General features: G+C 38.7%; 1 protein-coding gene across 2 annotated transcripts; it reads left to right on the top strand.

Moving 5' to 3' along the window:
- The first annotated feature begins 346 nt into the window (after positions 1-346).
- Positions 347-18,497, top strand: LOC148350352 (secretory carrier-associated membrane protein 1-like). Of its 2 annotated transcripts, none has more exons than XM_088356039.1 (9): positions 347-678; positions 5,443-5,520; positions 6,688-6,795; positions 6,859-6,970; positions 9,110-9,238; positions 10,900-11,059; positions 11,136-11,237; positions 14,564-14,681; positions 15,366-18,497. In XM_088356039.1, the coding sequence occupies exons 1-9, from the start codon at positions 622-624 to the stop codon at positions 15,513-15,515; spliced, it is 1,014 nt and encodes a 337-aa protein (XP_088212165.1). In that variant the 5' UTR covers positions 347-621; the 3' UTR covers positions 15,516-18,497. The 2 variants fall into 2 exon arrangements, with proteins under 2 accessions (XP_088212165.1, XP_088212166.1); XM_088356040.1 differs by lacking the exon at positions 347-678 and adding an exon at positions 3,251-3,378.
- The last annotated feature ends 1,996 nt before the right edge of the window (positions 18,498-20,493 follow it).

Genomic DNA, 20,493 nt, shown 5'->3' on the forward strand with positions numbered 1-20,493 from the left:
AAAAGGTTCACCAACCCTCAATGACTATTTTACAATTCTAATTAGCTAGTGTAATTTAAGAACAGTTTGGCACCCAAACAACCTAAAGACATGCATCATCTTAGCTATTAGGCTCACGAGTTTTTTTTTTTTTTCATCAAAACTATAACTTGGTTATGTTTTAACACTCAATCTGTTTTCCAGCTATATACACATTTTGAATATAAATTGATACATAGTTTCTATTGTGCTACCGGAATTTCTTTATCTCTTACATAAAATCATCTCCGAGGGTGGAGTACTTACTGTACTGCACGTGACATATTTTGAGTTGATATAAGATTACTTTGAAGTGTAATATCTGGCATACTTTGGATTGTATTTTTACACCATTTTGTCGAATTATTTGTGTGAAAGATTCAACATATTAAAAGTTCACGTTTAACGAAAACATTGAAACGTAATATTTACGACTTCCGGTTTCAAAGCTGCATCTCTTCTTCGAGGAAGCTCTTTGATGGCACCAACACAACACAGTCAACATTAGAAGCGAATGCTAGCTTTTCCGATATTAATTAATATTTTATTAAATATTACACTTTAAATTCCTTCTAGAGTCGTTTCTGCTAAGGTGATACCGTCATGTCGGAACGCGACAGTAACCCGTTCACGGAGCCGGAGCTCAGCAACCCTTTTCAGGTAAGACTGGTTAGCTAGCTACTTTAGCATAGCTTCGTTTTTTGTTTGTTTTAGTACGACATACTACAAAAACGACGTTAACATATTAATTCGAAGTAACGACGTGTTAAGCAACTTAAATTTGTGAATAGTTCAATATAAATGTTTTAAATGACACCTTTGCTGGAATTTAATATTGTGAAGTCACACGATTTCAATATGAATGACTTGCAGCGATTAATCGGTCAGTTTCATACAAAATGAGGTCAGATTCCAGATTTTGGACTATTACGACAATGCAGGAATGCATTTTCTGCACAATGTGAATTATTCACACAGAACCCTGCAAGGGGTTTCATGTTTGGCGTTCGCTCAAGTACCAGAGGGCAAGCATATGCCACCCACCAGCAAGATCACTACTGTTATCAATTTGACACACTTTCTCTCAAAATCAGGACAAAACATGAAGTAATTTTCCATTGGCAACAACTTTTCATTTTATTTTGTTGTGATCGTTTCCTTTATTGTGTACTATTTACATTTTTTTTTCAAATGAAAAAGGAAGCCTAATAAAAATCCTTACTTTTATTATTTATTATTAAATAGCTTGATTCCCCCCTCACCGATCGTCAAATACAAGGTTATAATGAATTTAACAGCTTTAATAAGCAATTGACAAAACGGAAGGAAATAAAAGGGCTGACAGAAAATAAGCCGGAGTTTATCTTGGTCCCGTTGTCCCTTTGACAATCCAAATTCTTTTCACAATAATCAAGCCATATAATTAGATTTTTATAACCAAGCATTCATCCATCCATCTATTATTTGCACCGCTTATCCTTAGTAGGGTCGCGGGGGTGCTGGAGCCCATCCCAGCTATCTTCGGGCATTGGGCAGGGGACACCCTGAACTGGTTGCCGGCCAGTCGCAGGGCACACAGGGACAGACCATTCGCTTGCTCATTCACACCTAGGGACAATTCCGACCGGCCAATTAACCTGATATGCATGTTTTTGGAATGTGGGATGAAACCGGAGTGCCCGGAGGAAACCCACGCAAGCACGGGGAGAACATGCAAACTCTACACAGGAGGTTTGATCTCATGACCTCAGAACTGTGCTGCACACGTGCCCCAGGCATTCTATTTAGCATAAATCATAAGACAAGAGAAATACAATTTATTTAAAAGAAGAAATCAACATAATCTTGTGTAGTATATTATTTAGATTTCATTAAATAGATATTATTTGTATTCATTTTCATTCATTCTATCACTTTCTGATGACTGTTAAAATTAGCCAGATTATTTGCAGATGTTTTGCACAGTTTAAGAAATATTTTATGGATTATTTTCCTCATTTTATTATTTTTAAATAGACTTCTTTGAGTAAAATGACTCTGATAAACTGTATTGTTTAATAATCAAGTGTGGTGAAATACCATTTTTAATAATATATATATATTTTCAACCCTATCCTGCAATCTTTTTTTTTTTGCAGTTTGGCGTTTTCAGAAAAATCTTGTGTGCATTAAAAATGATAAACCTCATTTTAAGAAATAGTTTAAGAATTATTTTCCCCTTACTTTTTGATTTGAGTTTCTCTTCAAATAATCCTCACAAAATATGTATTATTTGTAATTGTACGTGTATTAATGAAAAATAAAAATAAATTTTGAAATAAAATTCCTAAAATAGTCTACCAAATCAAGCACTTTTGTTTAATTTAAAGATTTTTTTCCCCACCAAAAATTAAAAATCTAAAACATATACAGAAAAATATGGAAACAATTAATCATCCTTAAAACATCTATTTAATATACCATTTTGTCATGTTTTTGCTGTATTGTGTTACGGAAAATATATTTATATTGAATATATAGTTTTTGCTGGGGAGGAGCTCACAGAAATTCATAAAAAGTTGTATATTTGCTTGGTTTTATTGAGAAAATTCTACAAAATTAATATATAATATTATTTACTATTGTTATTTTTACAAAATGTAAGTAGAGGAAATAAAATGCAAAATCAATAATCTCATATTGGTCAGGAAAATATATGTTGTTGTTTTTTAATGAAAAAATTATCTTAATACATCATTCTTTAGAATTGTGTACTTCGAGATGGAAACATGTTTTTTTCCATAGAAGTATTATTATTTTTTTTTTTATATATATACGGTTCACAAATATAATCATTGTGGCACCGCTTCCTGTGTTGTGTCTTGGGCAAGTACAGCCTGGCGGCACCCATCCCTGTTTTGGGTCGTTTTGGGGGGTAGGAGTTTACTCACCCACATAAAACCAATAGAATTAGTTTCTGTGGTTACCAATTGCAGGAGAAGCCTACTTAACTGACTCAGATACAGCACCTTCATCATCTGCTTGCTGTGTTTCTTTTTGGTTATTCACTAGCATCATTTCGTTCTTCAAAGACGAGCTGATCTTGTGATGACAATACGAATACGCGAGCCGTTAAAAACCTGAACTGGCTTTGATTCACATTATTAATGTTTCACAACATCCCTGCTGTGAATTATTTAAGACGGCGATCTGGTGACGAGCTGTAGCTGGCGTTTATGTGTGGGTGCAATGGGGAAAATTCGGAAAGAGGAAGATGCTTATCGCAGTTGGGATCGACGGAGCGCGCGGGACTGATGCTAAGCTAGTAGGTGGGCAGGACCTTGGCGGCGGTGGCGTTGAGCTTAAAGGATGGCGAGCAAGGTACGAGGAGGACTGGTTAATAAGTTAACGTTTTGTTTTTTTACGAATACGTTTTTTTTTCCCAAAAAAACCTATTGCAATACATATCCTTCTGTTAATCAGTGGTGAATTTGTTTTTGTGTGTGCTGTGCCTGAATAAAAATCCACAATTAAATGAATAAAAACTGTACTTACCTATTGAAAAAAATGAATGTATTATTTGACTTTGAAAAACACAATAATTTCTTATTATATGTTGATATTTGTTCAAAAAATATTAATATTCATGTTAGAAATAGAAAGTACAACGTCTCCATTAATTTTCAAGTGATAAAATGAAAAAAAATATATATTTTTGACTAATTAAGTCCTAGAACAAACATAAGGACCTGCCTTTTGCCAATAGGGCAATCACTTTAATTTTACATAATATTCAAAATTATGTATATTTACACAGAAAACATTTTGAAATATACCAGAAAAACAAGGTGAATATATTGTAGAATAAGAAAATAAACAATATGAAATGAGGAAATGATCCGCCTACTCGGTAAGGATGTTCTCGTTTTTTTCGGCGAAGTGTGCCATTTCTGCAAGAAATTTCATGTGATTTACTTTCAAAGTACTGTAATATACTCAAAAGGTACATGAAAAAATCCATTATAAAGTTCCTTGGGTACTGATGGCCTGGAGTAGCAGTCTTTATTTGTTCTTAAAGGGACAGTGTGTATTATTTAGTGCCCGCTAGTAGGAATTAAACCCTAGTTCATTAAGAATATAACATTGACTTAGAAAATAAGCAAAAGTACATAAGTTAAAGGTTTTTTGGTTTTGGTTTGAACAAATTTATTGACACTAAAAACAGAAAACAATCATGACAATCTCAACAGCAATTAAGCACATTCACAATATTATATTCCAATATTACGTTTTTAACAGCAAACACAAAGTGAGGTTTTAGGTGGTTTAGATATTTTGCTTGGAGTTAAAGCTATACACATAATTCGGCTTGACTCGACAATTTTATTTTGCGCCCATAAAGTTTTAACTTAAAGGGACAATGTTTGTACTAGTTAAAGTTCTTAGTGGTCAAAAAAACTTTGTATTTTAAAAGAACAATAGTGAAAATACATGAGCTGTAATACAATCATACATTTTACATAACATGAGCCTGATCTAGAGAGTGCTGACATAATTGTCAGCCATCTTGCTGCTATGGGTAACCCAAAACCTTTAAGAGGGTAGGCCTGGGGTTGCAACTCAATTTAAAAAAAAAAACTAACAATAAATATGTTTTTTGGGGAGCCGCAAAAAAAGAAAAGCCTTACTGTATATAAATTCTTTTTTTTATTTTATAAATGGGATTTATGCACAAAAAATTGTCATTTAATATTTCACATTTATTCTTAAGATTTGAACACATTGGATAACTAAGAATATTTTGGTCCTTCCACAAAAACAATAACTAAAGAAAACAAATATTTCCATCGCTAGTGTTTTCCTTTTTAAGATATTTCTTAAAAAGCTCCAGGAGCCACTCGGGAAGCATTAAAGAGCCACATGGGCGTGGGGCGGCAGTAGCTCAGGGGGTAGAGCGATCGTTTTAGGATTAAGGGATCCCAGTTCGAATCCCGGCTTGTCCGTGTTACATGCCGAAGTGTCCTTGGGTAAGACACTGAAACCCCAATACCCCCAATAAGCAGGTTAGCGCCTTACATGGCTGCACATATCACGGCCGCAATTGGGAAATGTGAAGCAAAATGTAAAGCGCTTTGGGAAGTCATTGACTTTAAAAGCGCTATATAAATGCAGATCATTTCATTTCATTTCACATGCGGCTCTAGAGCCGCAGGTTGCTGACTCCCCAGGCTAGACAGGAGAAAAATATGAATTGCTGCTTTTTGGTCACTAGCCTTGTTTTTACTCCTTCCTTGTGCTTTGTAGCGCACGTTTTCGGCTGCCCGACACAAGACAGCGAAATCTTGTGGTCAAATAATACACACTCCCCCTTTCAAACGTTATTTTTTTCTATGAGCCCGATACTTTTTTGTACGGTCAGTCTGAAAATCTTGCGGTGTGTTTAAGGATCCTTCGGTGACCATGGCGAGACAGACCACAGCGACGGGGTTAGAAGAGTACAATCCCTTCACAGACTCCAAGACGGTGAGTGTTTGAGCGACTGTGAGTGCCTCGTTGTTCGATTCCACTCAGTCTGGTTGGCTTAGCTTCCCGTGAGAGGTTAAGATTGGGCCTTAAAAAAATACAGCCCAACCTGAGCTAGGTCCGCGGATATCATAGCCCGAACCTGAACGATTAAATTAAATTTGCAGGACCGAGCCAAAAGCAAACTCAAAATTTCATTGTTTTTTGGTGAGGACAACAGTTTTCCATCATCTATAGATTTTATTTGGAGTTGACAGGAAATTTCTAAGGCCGTCCGGGTTGAAAATCGGACCTTAAACAACAGATGCAGTACAGTAATTCCTCGTTTAATGTGGTGCAGATACCCCGCGAAATTTGAAACTCCGCTAAGTAGAAACCTTTATTTTAATTATCTATTTATTAATCAAGAGCAAACCCTGTTTACTGGTTCAAGGATTTGATTAAGAATAAAAGTTGTGTACTTTATTAACATTGTTTTACAAAAGACTGTTGTACTTTTAAATTATAACTTCAAAAGTTATGTTGCTGTATTATTGCGAAAGGACCTGATCCACTTCACTTTCCGTGATATTTTGCCTGCCATCATGTGGCCGTTAAGGGAAACTGCATTTACCTCTCAGGTCTGTCCTACTGAAAGCATATAATAATAATAATAACAGAACGAAATGTCGATTGCACCTGACCCGTTGTAGCGAGCCGATGCAGCCGCAGCCAACAGAGGGCGCCGCCGACCACTTTTTAAGTCTTTGGAATGACTCGGCCGGGGCGCGAACCACCGACCTCCCAGTCTCAAAGCGGGCGCCTTACCATCTAGGCTACTGAGCTGGTATACTGTACTCTAATATATTCATAATAAAACATTTTTTAATAAGCCTCAGGGAGCCTGCATGTAAGCATTTGTTTAGCCATTCAGAATGCAGAACACAACGCATGATGAAAATCTGCGAAGAAGTGACCGGCGGTAAGAGGCGTGAAGTAGCATGGAGTCTCTGTACGTCTTTAAGAAGCTAGCGTGGCACTTTATGAGAGAGAGGGAGAGATAAAGAACAGCAATGTCGGGTCATTAATAAAAAAAAAGGCACTGAGAGAGAAGCCCGGCCTGACCCGAACATAATGATTGACATTTTAGACCTCAGGCTTAAGATCTTACCTCTGTTTTCCGTCTAGTCGGCAAAGACGAGCATGCCCCCCGCCGCGGCACCCGGCCCCCCTACGCAGCCGGCCATCATGAAGCCCACCGAGGAGCCTCCCGTCTACTCGCAGACTCGGCCGCAGGTAGTTCTAACTTTTTTTCTTGGCCCCCTTGCACTTAGCTGACGACTTTGAACTTTACTTCAGGAATCGACGGGGGGTGCCAGCGAGCTTTTGAAGAGGCAGGAAGAGCTGGAACGGAAGGCGGCTGAGCTGGATCGGCGGGAGAGGGAGATGCGCTCGCTCAGCGCTTCTGGAGGTGCTTCACAAATTACTTGACGGGCAGTGGGGTAACTAAATTTACAACCAAATATATTTTTTTCTTTACAAACAAACACACTTTTATATTTGACATTGATAAATTGGAACTGTAGTAGACCCCTTAATATAAAGAGAAAACATCAATGGATTTTGAACTTGCAAAGACGGTGAGAGAAGCCTTCAGATAAGGAATTCCGTCACCTAAGCCCTCTCTTTCATTATATCTTCAAGGCTACAAAAAGCAGACCAGCCCTGAGGGGTGTGGATATCAAAGAACATCAACATGAACAAAATAAACTTATCTGATAATACAACTTTTCACGTAGGAAAAATACTCACCTCATCCAACAGGCTCCTAAAAAAGGCAAATATTAAAAACCATGACGGCTGTATTTTTGTTAGATTTTTATAATAGTTATATATTATTTTTCAAAAAGATGTTTTCCTCTTACATTTTTAATTGAAAAAAGATGGGATACATAAAAATAAAATACATATTCTTATAATCTGGTCCACCATCGGACGTAGTAGGGGAGGAAAGCGGTGTCTTGTCAACACTGTGGAATGTGGAGATGGCCCAGGATGTTCTAGAGCAGTGGGCAGAATACTTTGAAGACCTCCTCAATCTCACCAACACGTCTAAGTGTGAAGAAGCAGAGCCTATGGACCCTGAGTTGGGTAATCACATCGCTGTGGTTAAAGCTCCTAGGTGGTTATTCCCTGGGGTTGGATGAGATCTTCCCAGAGTTCATCAAGGCTCTGGATGTATTGGGCTTGACTCGCCCATGTAACACCGCATGGACATTTCGGGACAGTATCTCTGGAGTGGCAGACTGGGGTGAGACAGGAGAGTGTGTTCCAACTACAGTGGGATCACACTTCTCAGCCTCCCTGGTAAGGTCTGTGGGCAGTACTTTGGGAGTATGGGGTACCGGACCGCCTTATCCGGGCTGTGCAGTTCCTACATGACCGGTGCCAGAGTATGGTCCGCATTGCTGGCAGTAGGTCGGATTTGTTTCCAGTGGGAGTTGGACCCCGCCAAGCCTGCCCTTTTTACCGATTCTGTCCATATCTTTTATGGACAGAATTTCTAGGAGCAGTCTTAGCATTGAAGGGGTCCAGTTTAGGATTCAGCATTGTATCTCTGCTTTATGCAGATAATGTGGTTCTGTTGGCTTCTTCAAGCCGTGGTCTTCAGGTCTCACTGGAGCGGTTTGCAGCGGCCAAGATGAAGATCAACACCTACGAGTCCAAGACCATGGTTCTCAGCCGGAAAAGGCTGACCAGCTATTTCCAGGTTGGGGATTAGATCCAAGTAGAGGGGTTCAAGTATCTCGGGGTCCTGTTCAGGTGCGAGGGTAGGATTCAACTCGAGATTGACAGACAGATTGAGGCAGCGTCTGCCGTTGTGAGTAGCCAGCTGAGGTGACTCGGGCATCTGAAGTATATCTTCTGAATGTGTCCCTCTGGAGATGTTTCGGGCATATCCAAATACAGAAAGTTCCCATAGATACTATACGTTATTCATATTTAAAGTCTTCAATAGTTTGTTTTTATTGTTCGGGTTTGTTTTATTGGAAAAACATAAAAATACGTAAAAATGCATGAATATCATGATTTTATTCCAGCATTCCCCTAGAATTGTGTTTTCAAGGGTTGAAAAGTTTTTTAATTTTGTGTGAAGTGCTTGTATAGTGTTGCCATGTTTCTTAACACATCTGCTCAATAATGCGAATACACGGCTTTCTGGTGGCTACGCTTTGTATTTGCATTTCCTATGAAATGTCAGGTGCATGGTCAGTCGTAGGGTCGTTGGGGCACCATTTCCTGTGGTGTGTCTTGAGCAAGTACAGCCTGGTGGTGCTTATCTGCACCTTAACAGGGCACTATGAAATGGGTATTAGTATATCAATTATTATGACATTATTGGCCATGCAAAAAAATAAGGTGGCGTGTTCCCCAGTGGTAAATTGTAATGGGAAGAACTTCCTGCAACTGAAAATGTAAGCTACATACTCAATTTTACCCAACACCTATATGGTGAAAGATTTGTCTCAAATCATATCTGCAATTCATTTAAGATCTGGGGCAGTAAAACTTGTTTTAGAACATTCATATATCCTCTAACTCCTTGCAGGCAGGAAAAATAACTGGCCCCCCTTGCCAGAGAAGTTCCCCGTGGGCCCGTGTTTCTACCACGACATCTCAGTGGACATCCCGGTGGAGTACCAGAAGACGGTCAAGATCATGTACTACCTCTGGATGTGTAAGTGATAACTCTATTCAGTTTTTACTATTGGACACCTGCAAATTAGATTTTATAGGTTAATTATTATTATTTTTGGGCACAGTTATTTGTTGTTTCGACATCGTTGTCGCTATCGGCCAGTCATGTTGCTGTTCTTTGATCACCACACCCTTTAGGGCTGATCTGCTTTTTGTAACCATGAAGATTTATAAAAAAAAAAAAAAAAGATTTGGAAGGCCTTAGAACAGCGATGAAATTCCTTATCTGAAAATGTCTGTCCCTGTCCTCCTTGCGAGTTGAAAATCCATCGATGTCTTCTCTTGTGTCTACTAAACTTTAAACTTAAGCCCCTCCCTACCACTTTGTTTGGTATCTTGTTGTGGTCACAAGGGCGCCGTCATGTTGTTGGCTTGCGCCGTCACATGCCGGTTTCGTAACGACACAAATTATACGCCCGGAATTAAAATGGTGATATAAATAGTGACATCGTGCAATTCGATGATAGAGATCCCTCTGTCTACGCGGTAATGGGGACCAGAACCACCCACATTATTGGCGAAGTAATGTCACACATTTTTTCCCTTTTTTTTTCTTCTTCTTTATTGATGCGCAGACTTGCCCAGAGAACGGTTTGGTCTAAATTCAAACAGTCTTTTACATTTGTCAATGTTTTTCTTTGGGCGGACTTTCATTTAAGGGGCTTGCTGACTTACCCACTGAGAGAGAGAACACATTAGAAAAAAACTACTTATTTTGAATTATTCTATGTCGTTTTTTGGGGGTGAACCTTGATTAAAAGCCTTGCCTGCTAAGAGCGAGCAAGAAAGAGATGGTGAGAGAGATGCATGGTTTAGGCACATGACAAAAGGCGCAAGACACAAACTCTTCTCAGCAAGGTTCAGAAAATGCAGAGCAGGTGTCCGGTCACAGCACAGTATGAAAGACGCTATAATATGAATTGGCCAATTTTCATCAAAGAGCACAAGTCAAGAGGTGCTGGCCAATCGGCATGCATCTTGGCTGTCCGAACTGTTCCTCTGTGGTGCGGGAAGTCAAGTCATGTTTATATGTATAGCCCTAATCACTAGAAGTCTCAAAGGGAATGTACAGACTATAGACTACTATTAGCAGAATGTCCGGTTGACAATTTCCTAAAGGAATCATCAGTTGTTTTTGTTAATTGTATCGCAAATTAGCTTGAATCTTGGCTGCCCGAAATGAAATGAAATGATCTGCATTTATATAGTTGTTCCTTGGTGGTGCAGGAAGCATGAGATGTTTTCTTTTATTCGATCTTTTCTTTTAATGAAATATATTTTCCCGCGAAGGAGTGAACCAGCGATAGCTGAAGTGCAAAGTAGCGAGGGGTTTCTGTACACACCATGGCGTTTGCGATCATTTATATAATGAGAAATCTCAATATTTTGATGAATTTTTGTTAATATACTTTGAAAAATACATTTTTTTAATAATAGAAGTTTTTGAAATTCTGGCGGGACCAATTAAACCCTGGCAGCCCTTCGTATGTATGGGAAACACTCCATTATTTTAAATAATGTCTTTATACATCAATGAGTCAACCTTATTCATTTTTTAAAGGAGGAAGTTTATGCGGCCGTAATGTGCCCCAGGGCTAGGTTTGGACACTCCTGCTATAATCTGCCTTTTTTGCCCTCCAGTCCACACGGGGACGCTGTTGGCCAACCTGGTGGGCTCGGTGGCGTGGTTCGGCGTCGACTCGTCCCGCGGCACCGATTTCGGTCTGGCCATCCTTTGGTTCCTACTCTTCACACCGTGCTCCTTCGTGTGCTGGTACCGGCCCGTCTACGGGGCCTTCAAGTCAGTCTTTCATCCGGCCACGCCCATTTTTCGACCTTGGCCCCGACCTTCACAATGTTCACCTCTTATTCTCCAGGAGCGACAGCTCGTTCCGCTTCTTCCTGTTCTTCTTTGTGTACGTGTGCCAGCTGGGCGTATACGTGATGCAGAGTGTGGGTATCCCCGGATGGGGAGCCTGGTAAGGGACTCATCGCTGCGATGCCTTCAATGCCTTGCGTCGTTTTCACACTTGGCGTTCTCGGCGTCAAATTCATATGAAATAATTATTTGTATGCTAAGAAAAACAACACCTAACCCCTCATTTAAACTAGAAAAACATGATTAGCATTACGATTTAAAAGAAAACATCCATCCATCCATCCATTATCTCCACCTGTTATCCTCAGTAGGGTCGCGGGGGTGCTGGAGCCCATCCCAGCTGTCTTCGGCAGTGGGCAGGGGACACCCTGAACTGGTTACCAACCGGTCGTAGTAAAAAAAAACACCTTACCCCTAATAGCTGCTGTGCAGTTGGCTGAAAATATATTGTTTTTAAAGCCTGTCAAGGATATGTGGTACTCTATATTAGCATAAGAATAACCCTTTTATTGCACAACTCTAAGGATGAATGATGCGATCCATTCTACTTTAATTCAGGGGTCTCAAACTCATTTAACATGGGGGCCTCCAGAACTAGGGTCTGGGTGAAGTTGGGCCTAATTGTGTTTTCCCCCCAAAAAGTTCTGTTAACATTCCATTGAATATGAAAATAAATCAATAAGAAGTTGATTAATGCATAATGCGCTATGGCTGCATTTAAAGGAACAGCTTACCTTGATGGAGATGATATAACTGTCTGCCATCTTGCTAATATATTTACTTGAAAAACCTTGCTAAAGGCAGCGCGAAACATAGAAGAAAAACAGCGCATTATTGTCACTTTGAGTTTCTGTGGATGGTATTAGTGCTTGTTATTTTCAGGGTAATTTCCGTGTGTACACCGGGATACAGCAAAATCAAATACACTGTCCCTTTACCTTTATATCGAGGAGGGGGCTTCAAACTATCATCCTGAGGGCCATTGTTGAAAACTGCACTCACCTTCCGGTTGTGTTCTACAGAAAGCATATATTTTTCCATTATCAATCATTTTTGAAAAAGCGCTAGGCAGCCACGAGGAAAGGGGTCTCAAACGTGGTGCCCACAGGCACCAGGGAGCCCCATAAGGACAGCTGCACTGAAAAAAATATGTGCTAGGTCATTGTGATTGACTAGTAGAATTATTTTTTTGTGATAGACTAAGTCTATTTAATCCTATTTCCAATAATTAACCTGGCAATAACTTAGAATCAATATAGTAAAAAAATAATAAATTGCTATTTTGAAAATGCATATCAAATTGGTAGCCCTTGGCACGAATTAGTAACAAAACATAGCTCTCAGCTTCAAAACGGTTGCAGACATCTCTACTAGAGAGTCACAAAGATGCATGTGGCTCCAGAGCGAGTTTAGTCCAACTTTGTTGACAATAGAAAGCATCCTTCTCTGCGTTTTGTTAACTGGATAACTTTTAGAGAAACTTGAAATGAAAATGAAGTGCGCATACATAATGTACTGTTTTACATATGCGTACAACTCAGAACGCAATATTTTTAACGGACAGGCAGAAAAGGGGCGTGGCAACTAGTAGCCAATTATAATGCAGAACACAATGAGCGATGAAAATTTACAAAGCAGCAAAACCACGATAAACTACGATACAGCTGTATGAGGCGTACCGGGTTGGCCCTCATGTGACCTAACCACGTGACGACACCATGACGGACGGCAGTAAACCGTAGTAAACGGTACTCCCCGTGGGTGAGGCCAGTGAACAGTAGACGACAACAACAAAAGCGGCTATACTATTCAACACCATTGGCGATGTCTAGTCAAACGAATATTGTGAAGCTGTCTATCGAGGTAACTCACCTTGTCCACAAAGAGCGCTATTTAGAGTAAGTGAGAATAGCATTTGCAATGCTAGCTACTAAGCGATACAGTCTTCCTCTTGACATATTCACACATCTAACCCAATTCTCTAGTCTGCTTGACTTCAGTCCACACAATCTATACCACTATGTCGAAAATGGAGTATCCCCATACACCGGTGCTGATGTAAATGCTTATAAAAGTCTAAATGCTTACCAGTTTTCCGAAGCTGGAATTTTGAAGGAATGTAATAGAACAGTAAAGCATGGGGCATCGTATAGAAATCACTTTTGAGCGAAATGACGTTTTCTCTTCTGAACGTTTGTCTCTCATTTTATCCGCCGATAATTTGGCAGTTCATTTCAGCATAATAAACTTTATGGTAGAGCACATAACATTTTTTAATACATGTGATATTCGGAAGCTTACTGTTTGAATCCCTAGTTCATCACAATAAAAGCAGCTCGTATGATGATGTCATAAGAAAATGTAACTGTAGGACACTAATGTAGCTACTTAGCACGAGCTAACTTATTATTTTGAGTGTCTTTGACGTGACCAGTACCTGCTTAGAATTAAATGATCGCAAATACATCAAACGTATTTTGTAAAAAATGTTTGCTGCCAATCTTGGAATACTGTAGGGCTGCCAGTGTGCACCAATGCCTCTGTTTGATTGCAGATAAAAATTGCCACCTTCTGTCTTTATCGGAAGGGATGAAATTACAAATTGGGCTTAGAACCTTGCACACTGCACAGGAATAAATCACCAATGAAAAGAGTCTTGGTTATGTTCTTCTGACGCGATTATTGGCAGGGTTGGGTAGGGTTACTTTAATTTGATTACTTTCAATTACTTTTGGATTACTCCAATAGCAAATATGCTAATAAAAGACAAAAGAAACTAAATATGAATAAAATGACTACGTTTTGTGCAGGCTTGGGGAGTAACGGAATACATGGAACGGCAAAAATGATGTCGGCAAGCTGTTTGGATTTATTTTCATTTTGTTTCTGTCGCATTTGATGTTAGTTTTGCCGGAGATCAAATAGATCAAAGCCAGGAGAGAAAGCTTACCACGTGTTGTGAGTCATCATTTTATTCATATTTAGTTTCTTTTGTCTTTTATTAGCATATTTGCTATTGGAGTAATCCAAAAGTAATTGAAAGTAATCAAGTTAAAGTAATCTTACCCAACCCTGATTATTGGTATTCTTTCTATCTCAACTGCCAATTCACCTGCCGTGCACTCAAGTGCTTCCTGCTGCCCGTCATGGTTCGCATTCTCATTCTGCCAGATCAGGCAATGTGATGTCTTATGCAAAGAGTCAATAAGGCTTTCAAATTTTTGGCTAATTTGGGGGTTTTATGTGCGCCTTAAAGTCCCAAAACTATTATAAATATAAAAATGAAAAAAAAAACGCATGGCCACGAAAATATTCAAATAGAAATAAAAAAAATGTACCAAAACTTCTAGTAAAAAGGCCCTTATAATTATTTGAATACCTTGCCCACTTACGCTCTCATATAATAACACATTGCTGCTTCATCAGCGGATGGATCTCCGCCCTGATGTGCTTGAATGCTAACGTAGCTGCAGGCGTGCTGATGATCCTGGTGGCGGCGCTCTTCACCTCGCTGGCTGTCATGTCGCTCGTCATGTTCAAAAAGGTTCGTATATCACGCCGTCACGCTTTTTTTTGTTCAGGGGTTGTACGGGTGCTTGAAATCATTGAAAATGCTTCAAATTTAATGTGTTTTTAAACAAGCGCTTGAAATTTGAGTGAAGTGCTTGTAAATTCTTGAAATTGTTGCCAAGTTTCACAACGGGTTTACTTGAAAATGATGCTGACACAGCTCTCTTGTGATTTCGTTTTGCTATTTCTTTTCTTCCTTTATTTAATGCCATTACGAAAGAAAACGTTTTCAGAAGCATTGTCTCCGAGAGCCAAAATGTAGAAATGTTTTTCTTGTTTTATTTTAAAAATAATTATAAAGGGATTGTCAATGCTCATTAGTAAGCATCAAGCCTCTGGGAATTTCAGCATAATAAATCACCATTAAGTGGCAGGAGTGGCTTTGATCAGATCTTTGTCCACACATCAAGTAAGCCCCCACTTCTTAGTGTTTCTTCCCTTTACCAGCTAAATTTTCTGTATTTCCTCACGAATAAGTCAAAATGGCTAAAAATGGCTGACACCTTCCAACTTGAGAAAAACATCTGGCATTGAATGTCTTAATGGTGCTGGAGAAATTGAAAATGTGGCTTTGAAATTCCTTAAAGTGCCTGAATTTGGCCTTGTACAAACCCTGTTTATTGATTTGTTTTTTGTAATGGCGCCTTGCCTCCACCAGGTGCACAGCATGTACCGCACCACCGGGGCCAGTTTCCAGAAGGCGCAACAGGAACTGGCAACGGGCGTCATGTCCAATAAAACGGTGCAAACGGCTGCTGCGAACGCCACTTCGAGGGCTGCGCAGGGGGCCTTCAAGGAGCGCATCTAGTTTGTTTGTCCCATTTCCTACACTCCTTTATCCCTTCTTCAAATCCCATCACGATTTGGATTCATACGTCATCATGTTTCACTAGAGGGCGCCGGTTTACCCTCTCATCTCACTGGAAACAATGGCATGAGGTAAACATGAAAGGCATATTTGACCTAGAAATACATTTTTGGAGCTGAGAAATATAGCACTATTACAAAAAATTATTTTCATGAGGTGGGGAAAAAAGAAAATGTATTTTTCTTCGAAAAGTTGTGATATTTCAAAAATTGGGATATAATTGTGAGAAATATATATTAATATAAGAAATAATATATATAACAATATACAGAGACACCTCGCTCTGTCGCGCTTCAGTTATTACTGGTCAATTCTTTCACTGGGAAAAAAGAAATATGTTTTTTTTTTTTTTTTTTTTTAAACCACCAAGGAATGTTTCAGACTTGAGATCTCCGATGCCGATTGACCAAGTTATATCATTGTGTCTCTCATACTGTACTGTAACAGACACCTGCTCTGTGTTCTTCTGCATCTCGCTGAGAAGAGGTTGTGTCTTAGTCATGCTGCCTAAACCCTTCTTTTCTCTCACTCTCTCTGATGGGTGAGAGCAAGGCTTTTAATCGAGGTGTGCAAAAAAAAAAAAAAAGAGACTTATTTAAAATCTAAACTGCGTCCATTTTATTTCTTTCTCTTTCAGTCGAAAAGTCCAATTTAAAAATGCTGCTTACGATTCAAATCAAACTGTCTCACATTGACTCAATAGCAAATCTATCCATTTGTGTTTTTGAGCCACTTATCCTCACTAGGGTCGCTGGGGTGCCATCTTGGAACAGTGGGCAGGGGACACCCTGGACTGGTTTCCGGCCAGTCGCAGGGGACACAGAGACGGACTACTCGCTCGCTCATTCACACCTAGGGACAATTTGGACCGGCCAATTCACCTGACATGCATGTTTTTGGAATGTGGGAGGAAACCGGAGTGCCTGGAGGAAACCCACGCAGGCACGGGGAGATCATGCAAACCCTGCATGGGGAGGCAGCGGTAGCTGGATTTAAACCCTGGACCACTGCAACTTGGGGTTGGGCATAACCACTCAACTGCTGTGCCGCCATATAAAATCGAAATGGTTTCTATTTGTTCTCTCGCGCTCCTTCTTGCTTCTAGCTTGTTCTCTCTTTCTAATGAAAGCCACCCAAAACAAAAAAGGGCAAGATTACTTTGCCAGATTTTCACTTTTCGCGGGTCGTTCTGGTATCCATAAACTGCGGAAAAGAACGAGGGATCTCTGTATATAACAAACAGAACTTACCGTATTTTCAGGACTATTACATTCCTGTGAGCTAGAAGTTTCTTATACAGTGTAATTCGCACCAGACTATAAGTCGCATGAAATAAACTTTGGCTGGAGTTAGGGTCCGGGTGAGGTTGGCGCCATATTGTGTTTTCCAGAGGAAAAGCTTTAAAAAAAAATTTGCTATTCTCAAATATGTCATTAAAATTTCCTATTCAAAATCGGATCTTAAAAGTAAAAAAAAGAATTACAAATTAATATAAAAATGATAAATCAGTCTGTCATAAATTCATCAATAAATTATGTGAGCTTAATTTTTACTAAACTTGAACACAAGGTGGGGTCCCGCGGGCCAAAATTGGCCCATCCGGCCACATGTTTAACACCCCTGACTATAGAAAAAATAAATATAATCTAATAAAAAAAATATTTATCTATTAAAATAATAGATAAAAAAGATGTAATAAATAAAATGCATTTATATATATAAATGAAATGTAATATAAGAATCAATAGAATAACATGAAAGATGGCACTGAATGACACTGAAACTAGAGAACTAAAATATATTAGCTGTAAATTTCAAAAACCACTTTTGATTGAAAAGGGTTTCATCAACATAGTTTAAAAACAAATATATATATTAAATATAAACTTCAAAAGTTTGGGGTCACCCAATTAATCAAATGAGATGCAAAATAAATAGAAAGTATAGGTGAGACATTGAGAAGATCAGGAATAATGTTATCTTTATCCCCAAAACCAAATGATCCTTCACACTTTTAATAGAAATCTCTGATCTATATTAAAAAATCAGTTCTAATTTTGAAAATGTTTGTATCGGAATTACATGAAGTATTCAACTTTTAAGGATAGAAGAAATCTCGTTTTTCATAATTATAATTGTTTGAAAAAAACTGAGAAAGATTGTGTGCTAGAGAGTTAAAAGAAATCGTATTTTACTATATAAGTTTAAGGAGGATTATCATTTTGTAAATATCAAAAAGTGGAAAATTCTTAATACAATGTCATTATTTCGTTTTTATCTTGCTGAATTTGTTATTTAACTGTCTTCTCTGTAAAACTTCCGTCGAATAACACACTAGATATATTTCCTTTGACCGTTATTGGAAATTGAAGCGTTACTGCCCTCTAGTGGCGTGCTTGTGAATAGCCTCACATTTGCATTGTCGATACCTTTTTTTTTTTTTTTTTTTGTTTAAAAAAAAAATCGATCGCGAGAGAGCAAGCTTTCATTTCGATTCGAATTCTGAGTTGTGTCATTCAAGCAGTCGTAGTTTGCGCATCGACTTCCCTCCCACTCGGGATCATCCACAGCCACTCATAATGAAGAATATTATTATTTCTATGATTATTTTTGCCATCGCTTTTAACCACAGTGACTGATGTTGCCACACAAGGAATCCAAGTGCTCTCAATGTGAATGCAAGCGCCTTATACAACAATTCTAAACGAAACACTGGTCTTAAACTTTCATTAAAATATTGTGTTGAATTTTAAAACACTGCTTCAGAGTTTGTCGTTTTTAAATCAGGTTCGTTTCAAGATTTCGGGTAGAGACACTGACAATCCTATTGCTATTTGACCACTTTCTGGTAATGGTGCCAGTTTGGATGACGTCATGATGATGTTTGGATCATTATTGTTCCTAATAAAGGAAAAGAGATTACCTTTGTTGGTCTTAGTTTGCGCTATCGGCCGTGGTCCACTAGAGGGTTTACCTTGTAATGGCTGTGAGGTTACATTAGGTCCGGAAGCTTTAGGACTCACAAGAGGCATAAAATCAATATATTTTAATGATTATTTTGAGATACGAACAATTTATTTGAAGAGAAATTGAAAAGGATCGCCAAACCCGATCTTCAGACAAAATTCTTGAGCGCTTTTTTATATTACTGGGACATTTGAGGATTTGATCAAATAACGCCAGGACCTGTGTCTCAGATCAATACAGTGGTGCCTCTACTTACGAATTGAATTCATTCTGGGAGTAGCTTCGTAACTTGAAACATTTGTAAGTAGAGACACATTTTGAATGTAAATGCGCTAATCTGTTCAAAGCCCCGCTAAAGTATAGTATGATCTTTTTTGATTAAATCATAAGAGTATCAGAACATGAAACAAAAACATGTTAAGATTTGATTATAGCCCAATAAACAAAAAAAAATAGCCCTTTGAGACTCTTTGAGATTAAGGGCTATACAAATAAACTTGTCAAATGTAAAAAAAAAAAAAAGGAAATAATAAAAATATTTAACTTACCTTTTAACTGGTCTCTTTGTTTGCTGGTTCTTAGCAGTATTTTTTGACCTGGCTCTTCTTGAAAAACTGATCCAATAACGTCTGCTTTTGACAATCAGTCAGAAAACCGCCAGGCAGACATCATAGTGAACGATAGCCCAACTTGTCAACAGTTTAACCGGGTGATTCCTTTCTACAAATTCCGAGACTTTGTGGAATTTTTGCTTCGATGTCTTGAATTTGGGCTGATTGAATGATAACTGCGTCGTCCTCCCCGCCATCTTCCCGGAAGAACCCCGCCTCTGAATTCTGAACCGTGATGGTGACACGAAGAACATGCTGGGATACACAAATGCGAACCGGGTGACCAGCCAGTTTGTTTACGTCTTGGAAACTTTGGGGGTGGTTAATAGCAGCGCGTACTGTACTGTATTTTTTTACTTCGTAACTAGAGGAAATATTTTCCCGTTGTATGTAGAGATATTCGTAAATAGAGGTACCCCTGTTATACCCCCTAAAATTGATTTCCATCCTGGAGTAACTTAAGAGTGTTAAGGCTCATTTTAACTGTCATTTTTGTCCTTAATGTTTTTGAAACAATATCACAAAATACCAACCTATTTACCTCTGGGCAAGGGGGTTGAGAGGTGTGCACGCTGTGTATAACTCCGCCCATTCCTACCGCTCACCCAATCAACTTTCTCTGGGTACATGAGTGGAGTTGTCTAGTTTGTTCTGTGGGTTTTCATCTTGAAAGTCTCTCAATGGTGAACATAGATGGTATACCTTCCATAAATTCTTATTTAGCATTGTACCGCCAAAATTTTAGTCGAGACTGTGTCCTATATATACTGGACTGAACCATTTTCATAGTGTCTTCCCAGATAAAATCGTTTGTACATGTAAAAATGCAGTTATGCATGTACAATTTTATCTCCGGGCCAGATGTATTCATGAAAAGAGCTATAGGTTCCCGACCCCTTAATGTTTGTGTTTTGGTGAAGAAAACGTGGTTTTAGTTAAAGTCACAGTAGAGTTCCGGGATACTTCATTTATATGTTCTAAGGTGAAGCTAGCAAAGTGAAATTGTCATATAGTTGGGGGTGGAAACCTCTCATAACTTATGTATAATATACATGCATATTACTAACCTTGGAGAACACACGGGTCATAATTATTTCAAGAAAAGTCTTCCATAGCTCTCCAGTAACAAAAAGATGATATTGTATGTACCTTTGTTGTGATGTAACATGACCTGGTACAGTGGAGTAGCAGATGAATGCAGAGGTGAAGGCCTTTGTGAAGATAACATTGCTATATCTACCATTTTTATTCATGTTCCTTATCAATTGGTCATAGCTATGTAACTTAGCGAAAGTAGCCGTTGTGTGCCATCTTTATATTCGTTGATAATCTCAAGCTTC

This window comes from Urocampus carinirostris, chromosome 16 (genome assembly GCF_059441175.1).
Source record: "Urocampus carinirostris isolate Australia breed hairy pipefish chromosome 16, RoL_Ucar_1.0, whole genome shotgun sequence".
Classification (NCBI taxonomy): Eukaryota; Metazoa; Chordata; class Actinopteri; order Syngnathiformes; family Syngnathidae; genus Urocampus; species Urocampus carinirostris.

Bases quoted from the DNA above. Each gene is read 5' to 3' on its own strand.
- LOC148350352 (XM_088356039.1), top strand. From the start codon at position 622: ATGTCGGAACGCGACAGTAACCCGTTCACGGAGCCGGAGCTCAGCAAC. The intron at 9,239-10,899 runs GTAAGTGATAAC...TTTGCCCTCCAG, and splicing joins CATGTACTACCTCTGGATGT to TCCACACGGGGACGCTGTTG. The intron at 11,238-14,563 runs GTAAGGGACTCA...CTGCTTCATCAG, and splicing joins ATCCCCGGATGGGGAGCCTG to CGGATGGATCTCCGCCCTGA.